Consider the following 8,092-nt stretch of genomic DNA (forward strand, 5'->3'; position numbering starts at 1 on the left):
TCTCCATTGTCTGTTGGGGCGGAAGGAAGGAAGACAGATGGCATTTAGAGAGAAGGTTATTGAACACAGATTGGCAAGTTCCTTCCGTAGAACCCGCCTAACCTCATGATTCGGTTGCATGCTTTCTGGGTTGCAGGCCCTACTTACCAACACCTTCTGGAACGGCAGACAGTTGACCGCGTTGGCGAGATGCTTTTTGATGTATTCTATCCGCTCCAGGTGCTGTTCGAGAGGCAGCGAGGGATCGTGCCGTACAAACACCTTTACCACGACCGGTCCTTCATCGACTTTCACCTTAGCCACCTTCATAAAACGCGTACTGCCCATACTGGGGACACGGAAAAGTGGTCATCTATCATCTAGGACACGATCATCCGACCGCCCATTTACTCACCTCTTCTCGAACTGCAGCTCGAGTTCGCAGGTTCCAGTTAGGTAGTGCTCTACCGGGAAGATCTGGGACGGGGCCAACGCCACCAGCTGATTGCCCATCGTGTCGGTAACGGCACCGGACGCGGAGCTCCGGAGGGGTACACTACAATGATGTATTGGTCTGTGTTGAAAATACGCTGTTTAACGTCCGCGGATTGATAGTTGAAACGACAATGGATCAAGCCATATCGCGAGTTTTCCCCGAATAACACTAAAGCTAGTTGCCATCTAGTACCGCCGAACTTTGCCTACATAAAGTACAAGCGAAGGACATTCGGAAAAGCGTGAACATCATCATTACCTCTCTACGTTAGGGTGTGTGTGTGTACGCTGGTCGCAGACCTTTGTTAAGCCCGGTCCACACGCTACGATGTATCACTACGATTGATCTGCACAGACACATCGCAACGATGCATCGAGGCGTGTGGACAGCGAAATTGCAACGATTTTGTCCGTTTGCGACCATCATTGCAGATCAAAAAAATCTAATGCGCCGAGCATCAATTTCGGTCCATTGGATCCAATGTCGGTCCATTGGATCCATCGTAGCGTGTGGACCGGGCTTTAGATTTAAAGGGGTGTAGAATGACGTACAACAAAACACGTCGTTCAGTATGGGGCTCGGTGTTATTACAAATCCTTGAACAAACAAAACACACGATGACCCTTGGCACAAGCGCGATCGCGCATCATCTCGAAACTCGTAATATGTTTGACGAACCTGTTATGTGGCTACACTGCGCACTGATAATGTGGAACGCTTGCTGATTGTAGAGTACATTTATACGCGCTTCTAGTGTCCACTAAGTACAACCGAGCTAACAGCGTGATAATGTACACTTGTGCGAAGGATCCCAAGAACGTTCTCTACACCGGGGAAAACTGGTTGCATGATGTGGTTCCGCGTTGTTATGGATATATGGAGTTCTCAAGGGTTACGAAATTGTTCGACACTGTTCAAAGCGATGCTGCCTTTACCGTTGCGCACTGTCCGAATCAAAATCAGCGATTGTTCCGATAGTTACAGCGCAAAGAAGCCACAGAAAAAAAAACCGTGGCACACACACAATAGCTTCTTTCATGGTGTGCATTTATGGTTACGCTCCTTGTTTTCGATAATTGTTTTTACAACTCGAGCATCGACCTTCGGCGAAGCTCGGGTTATGTGTTCGTTGAGCATCGCATACAACTGTGTATGCGAGTTGCGACTGTGCAAGGTGCATGCGATGTTGGTTGCTTGGTGAAGCTTGAAAGCTCGCATGCTTTGCAGGTTGCGTTGACATTTGTTTTCAAAATAACGGCTCATCAAACATACCCGCCTTATTATGAAACTCAAACGGTAACTGAAGCGTGAACTCGAGCGTCAGCAAGAAAGAAAGCAGATAGCAGTAAGAGAGAAGGCAGAAATAGAAAGCTGTATTTTTTTTTCTGTTTTTGCTTATTTTATTGCTGTACCAGCAAAAAAGAACTTACATTATCCTCTGTTTGTAAACAAACCGTTTGCAAACAGTGTTTACGCTCGGTTTTACGCTTTACGTCTCCACGGACGTATAAACTTTTTGACATAAGCGTAAACGATTTGATATTTCAGATTAATGTTAAACCGAGTGTTAACGCTTGGTGTGCCCCCCCCCCCCCCCCCCAGATATAATTGCTCCTTGGGAAATGTCGATTGCGGCCGAAAGTCCACGAAATAGAAAAGAGCGATTACCTTCGGGAACAATTATTTTGAACAGACTAAAATACTACTTTTCCACAGTCGAAAAAAAACAAAGCACACGTACGTTGGATTACGTTAAGTAAACAACTCAATCACACTTCAAGGGCAACGAAACCCGATCGGTCCCGATCGGTCCCGATCGGTCCCGATGATCATGATGCGCCAGCGGTTGCCTGGAGGGCCTGCAGACTGGCCAAACCCTGGCGCTGTACGACCGACGCACACACCTTGTACTGCCAGACCTGCTGGTGGAGTTCCAAGGCTGCGGCGCACGCTTCCAGCTGCTGTTCCGCTTCCGCGAGAACGGCTGCGACGGCGGCACCGTTCTCGGCCGGCACGCTGGCCGCACGCTGCTGCAGTACGCGCACCACCACGGCCGTGTGTTGCGCCGCCACATCTGCTGCCGACAGGTCCTCCGCCGGCGGCAGCCCGGTCTCCTGGCTGTTCACCTGTGTGGGGCGATGGTAAGCGAATCAATCAATCAGTTATTGCCACCCAGACGGCCCAGGCGTCCGATAGTTTACCAGAGCGTTGTTCCAAACGGCCATCGAAACCAGCACAACGAATAGCTTGGCAGACATTTTCAGAACTGGACTCGGTGCTGGCTGAACTCTTGCGGAATGTGTTGCCGGAACGGAACGAGAACCGCGAGCTGGCTAGTGGTCTGCAAGATCTGGTCCTTCGCGTCCCGTATATATGGCTGCCGGAGCTCGCAAGCCACTGTTTGTCGGTGAACTATCGCGCGAATACAGAATCGCAAACTTTGCTATGCAGGATTACATTAGAGTGTCGGTCCGGGCCGCGTGTTGTACCCCGCAGACGACGCACCTACGAGAGCTGTCTTATCTTCCCGGCGGTATCACTATCACCGTACTATCGCCACAGTTTGCACGCTTGTTTACCCCAATTGCACGATCTCCCGCTGTTTTCAACCTTAACCTGAGCCAGAGTCAACTTGACGACGTTTCACTTCCTGTTTGCGTACTAATGACTGTCACGGCCAGTGTTGTGTTGTGGAACTAACTGGGCCCGCTTATCTCTCTGGAGTAGTGCCCTCTGGGAGCTGGCATGACTTCCGGCGCAGATCAGTGGCTCAAAGTCCCAGTGATCAGTGGAAAAGTTTCGCTAGTCGTCCACCCGGTACTTCCACTACTATTATCCTTTCCAGGTGGCTTCTACCCCTTCCGACGGTGGCTGGTGTCCTGCGAGGTTTATGATTTTCACATTCCACTAGCCCTCCCCTCCCCGACCCGAAGAGCCTTCCGAGCGAAAAACAACCAACAACGCAAAGTAACAAAGCCAGCCACCATGGAAAAGGACGAAATCAATGGATGAAAGGATACACCAAATAAATCATCGATGGAATTTCTCTCGTGCCGGAGATAAATAATTCCCGGGGATTATGACGATGTTGATGATGATGAGTTCACTGTTCGCCCGCCCGCCCGCCCCTCCTCCGCAACACTTCACCCCATCGCCAGCGGTGGCGGGCTTTACCTGCGCGACGTGGCCTGGCCTAATGATCACGATGAGCCATCACGGTGGGGCATCCATCAGCGTAAAAGGCGGTGTGCGTCTTGAAATTGGAGAGCGCAGCCATTAGCGTGGCGTAGCGTTGCTACGGGGCATTGTGGCCACATTATGTTGTGCATCGAACCCCGTCACGCCCCGCTTGGCCAGCGCTGCCACTCCGCCATTTTTTTTTCTTTTTGTTTGAATGGCCCATAACGTTGCTGAGTGCAGCACTGGATTGTGCTGTCTGGACGCAGTGGCTTCACGTTGGCTGCCGGCAACAATGGTTGACGCCCCGGATTGGTTTCACCGGCCCCGGTATCTGCCGGTAGGCGGGAAACAGGGGCGTCCGGGCGGGCTCCTGAGTGCTCCTGTGCGCTGTCGTTCCGCTAACTTAACAACTTACAGTACATTAACGGGGAACAATACACAAATCCAACGGGATTGAACAAAAAGAACAAAAAAAAAACAAAAAAAAAAGGATAACAGAGTACAGCACAGTGAGCACCGAAGCACCAGAAAGCAGGAAGAGAGAAACCGAACGAAAAGCACACCGAATTTATTGGGTAATAACTTTGTGCGTGAGAGCGTGAGTGCAAGTGTCGATTGTCCGGAAAAGTTGCGAGAAAGCGCCGGACACATAAAACACGAGAAAATAAAACCGGCCACCGACGCACACGTGTGTGTGTGTGCGTGAGAGCGAAATAGCGTACAGAAAAAAACAGAGAACGAAGCAACCGCGAATAAAGGAGGGAAAAGCTGTAAAAAAACCGGGGCCCAAACTAACGGGGGTCTCGGCACTCCGCGGGCCGGCTGTCAGACAATCCGCTATTTGGCGTCGAATGGGTAGAAAATTGACTCCAGGATTTATGACTATTGTAGCGTTACGGGGGGGCGGGGTATTGTTCTCGCTTTTTCTCGCTGTGTCAGCCCGGGTTTTTTTTTTGCTGGATCAGGAGCCGGGCGACAACGGACTTCCCAAGTTAAGCACCAGGCCGCGCGTAGGGTGTCTTTAAAAGGTTGTATTTTTTTATCCAACACTTTCTTTCCGCTACACGATGTTTCGCGGGTTACGATTCACAGTGTCCTGAAACGAATACTCCGAATGATCCCGCACTGACCGTAAGATCGCAGTTAACTGACAAGGAAGGCACGACTGCGAATAGAACTCGGCATCCATGATGGCGATCGAGTCGTTGAGGTATTCGGACGATGTGTTCTGGAAAATCGACGATGAGCCAAAAAACCGTCCAAGCAAAGCAGCTGTCAAAAGCTGACTGATTACTCAAAATGGCCGTACTTTTCACCAGAAGTCACTGACATGTGTAGCAACCTAACGCCACCGAAAAAAAAAAAAAATCAAGAATCGGATATACGTAGCCCACGGAAATGGAAAAGTCGCGATCCTTTTTAAACAAACCTCGTACTTACAAAATGTTCATGTTGAACCGGGACAGGACCCACGTAGCCAACGGGGGGGCTCGGTAGGGGCGGTGGGCTGGTAAATAATTGCAGTTACGTCGGCTTGGCTTTGGAATCACAGGTGTGCGCGCTAATTTGAGGGCTGGTCAGAAGTAACATTCTCCTCGCCCCACCCCCCGATCTCGGGTGAGGAAGGGGTGGGGGGGGGGGTCACTAAACTAGGCGGCGCGCCACCGGGGGCCGTTTTTCAGCGTAACACATTTATCTTCGCCTCCCTCTCCCTGCCAACGAATCCGATCCAACCTTTTCTGGTTCCGGCAAACCCTTTTTTGGCTACACATTTATACAATTGCTTTGGTTGGTTTGTTGGTTCTTCACTCCGTTGGGGCGTTTGGGCCCGGTTTTTTGTGCCCCAAAGTGTCCCAACGCCAACACCTTTCCAGCTTCCAGCTCGCCCCCCGTGACGTTTCGTTTTTCCGGTTGACGTCGACTTCATCCCGGATGGTAAATGAAGAAAAACCTGTAACAGATCTTAAACAATTTATGATCTTCAACCATTCCTGTGTGTGTGTGTGTGTGTGTGTGCTTGCGTAAGCTTCCGCTTCCGGCCCCCCCCCCACCCGCCCCGCTCGGAACTTATTACTGAAGTCCCTTGTGCTGGGGCCCCGACTTTTTAACGCACCGCGCAGATGGTGTACGGGAAAGTTTAGACATCCTTCCGAACCGAAGTGCTGCTTTTTCTCGCCTCGCCTTTTATTTGGCTGCTGTTTTCCGGGAAGATTACGGGAGCGAAAGCACAGCAAAAAGTCTGGCCTTGCTGCGGGAGTTATGCGCGCTGTCACGTAAGCCTTCGGCAAGTGCGTCAACGACGGCACGGGGTCGGCTGCAGGGGCATCTTTCGGGAGACTGGATTGCCCAGCGTAGAAGTTGCCGGTCAATGTCCAATGACGGGTCCAAGAAGCCGAAGATCGGGTTTTCTATTTCATTGGTTCTCTTCATTTTTCAATTCAATCATTTCCGGAAAAATTACTTCCTTTACTTCGACTAGTGTTGTGTGCTTGACGCTTTATGCCACACAAGGATATAAAATACACTGTGAATGAACCTAGCTAGGTTACCCATTATGTCATCGCTTCCCTATTTGGTTTGTTAAAATTCAATGTGCGTCAGGCTCTGACTGTCTGACAGGTTCTGACTTTTTCCATCATGTTTGCGTGGGGTTCATGATGATGATTCCAACGACGGTTGAACTGTGTCCCCGGGCAAAACTTTATCCCGGAGCCCGAGCCCGGGTTAACGGTGGATGCATACAAATTTCGCAGCCGCATCGCATCGCTAATGTTTAGCGAAAGATTTTTGGGACCGGGATCCGCTATTGGCCCTAATTCGAAATTCGAAGGTTCGAAATTTTCGGAAGGATTTTTCCGCAAACAAATGCCACGGTCACGTGCCTTATGGAGCAGCGATTGGGCTATGTTTTTTGTGGGTAGTCAAAACCAACAGTCCCGTTGTGTTGTTCGTCTTTCGAAACCTTCGGCATGAACTGGTTTGGCTATCAAACATACAAACGAACACGTACAATATTCATAAAACACTAACTAAATGGTAATAAATGGTAATGGAAGGTTTAAAGAGGATACTGTTTAGAAGTTTTGCATGCGCCAACCACAACCAACAAAAATCCCGGGAGCACTCGCTCACCCACACGGCACCCCACCATCACCCCTACTGTCTACTGTTGGCAAGGAGCGCATTTCTGTCTTGTTAAAGGTAGCGACAAAAAAAAAAAGAAGGGGGACCCGCAACAAAATATGACGGCTAGCCCGGCGGCGTGCCTGCGAATGGCGCTGTTGCGCTCAAGGTAGGGCACGAACTTTGCCGGAGGCCGGCGGCAGGCGAAAGGACGATCGGGCTGACGGTTCATGCCGCTCTCCGGGCCGGGGCACTCCGGGCACGTAATGTATTAAACCAAACGTCACGAAAACTTACCGATACTAACCCGCCCGGCTGTCCTGGCTGTCGATGTTATTTGTCGATGGTCGATGCTAGTACATCCGCTGGCAACCTCCCCCCCCCACCCCCCCCGTCCCAGCGCCCCGTACGATGCTGTTGCTGTTGCGTGGAGGTGCAGTTTGCAGCCGCAACATAACGTTCCGATTCCGACTATCTTCAACATCTAGCAACATTCTCCTCGCGCACAGCTTCACCAGAGATGCATCTGAGCGACAGGGGGAGAGAAAGAGAAAGAGAAAGAGAGGGGGGGGGGAGAGAGAGAGAGAGAGAGAGAGAGAAAGAGAGAGCACGAAATCAGAACCTCAGACACGACCAGGATGTGGGCTTAATCTGATTCGTTCAATAAATTGAATTAAAAAGGAAAACAAAGCCCGACTGGGGTGGTGGCGGGAAAGGGGGGAGCAGGAGGTGGTACGGCGTTCGAAAGCAGGATCCTTTTGGTCCGTTTTTCCTTCGCTCTCCCGCTCTCTCTCCCGCTCTCTCTCCCGCTCTCTCTCTTCACGTTTCCCGCGCTTTCCACTTGGTTTGCGACAATTAAAATTCTACTCGTTGGTTAGGTGGGTGGCACATTATTTATTTATGCTCGTTACAACATCGGTCACATCAGCCGTCGTCTGCCGAGCCGTCTACCGTCTGCCACCGCCACCCGTCCTCCCGTTCTTCCCGTTCGTCCTGCGACCTGCGTATGCTTTCGGCCGCGCGGTGCCGCCGTGTTGGATGCGATGTTCCATTAAATAGAAATTTATGAACAGCAACAGCAGACCCCGGTACCGGTGGCGCAAAGCGACGGCCAGCAGCAATGCAAAACCTTCCTCTCTCCCTCTTACTTCACCACCACCACGTTTGCCGCCGCCCCTGTCCTGTCCTGTCCTAGGGCGCCCGGCGCGCGTGATGCGCTCCAGTCCTCGGTGCTGGGGCTACGGAGATGAAGATAACACTTCAACCTCTCCATCTCTCTTCTGGTAGAGGCGGGCGGGGGGGGGGGGGGGGGGG

General features: G+C 51.2%; 2 protein-coding genes across 2 annotated transcripts in view; both read right to left on the bottom strand.

Annotated features, from left to right (window-relative positions):
* The window catches only part of LOC128270054 (phosphoinositide 3-kinase regulatory subunit 4-like), a 3,126-nt gene extending 2,535 nt beyond the window's left edge, over positions 1–591 (bottom strand). The window contains exons 1-2 of the mRNA XM_053007461.1: positions 395–591; positions 148–328 (exon numbers count right to left, since the gene is read on the bottom strand). Coding sequence (XP_052863421.1) covers positions 148–328; positions 395–492 — 279 coding nt within the window. The 5' untranslated portion in view covers positions 493–591. The remainder of the gene's footprint in view (positions 1–147; positions 329–394) is intronic.
* A 1,691-nt stretch (positions 592–2,282) lies between these two features.
* LOC128268776 (uncharacterized) lies at positions 2,283–2,752 on the bottom strand. Its single transcript, XM_053005993.1, has 2 exons — positions 2,677–2,752; positions 2,283–2,601 (listed from the first exon to the last, which is right to left on the bottom strand). Exons 1-2 carry the CDS (start codon positions 2,731–2,733, stop codon positions 2,305–2,307), a joined length of 354 nt encoding a protein of 117 aa, XP_052861953.1. The 5' UTR covers positions 2,734–2,752; the 3' UTR covers positions 2,283–2,304.
* Between the last annotated feature and the right edge of the window lie 5,340 nt (positions 2,753–8,092).

Source organism: Anopheles cruzii, chromosome X (genome assembly GCF_943734635.1).
Source record: "Anopheles cruzii chromosome X, idAnoCruzAS_RS32_06, whole genome shotgun sequence".
Lineage (NCBI taxonomy): Eukaryota > Metazoa > Arthropoda > Insecta > Diptera > Culicidae > Anopheles > Anopheles cruzii.

What these genes read in the sequence shown, in the direction of transcription:
- LOC128268776 (XM_053005993.1), bottom strand. Translation starts at nt 2,733, where the DNA reads ATGTCTGCCAAGCTATTCGTTGTGCTGGTTTCGATGGCCGTTTGGAAC. An exon ending in CCGTTTGGAACAACGCTCTG is followed by an intron (nt 2,602 to 2,676) that starts GTAAACTATCGG and finishes CGCCCCACACAG; the next exon opens with GTGAACAGCCAGGAGACCGG.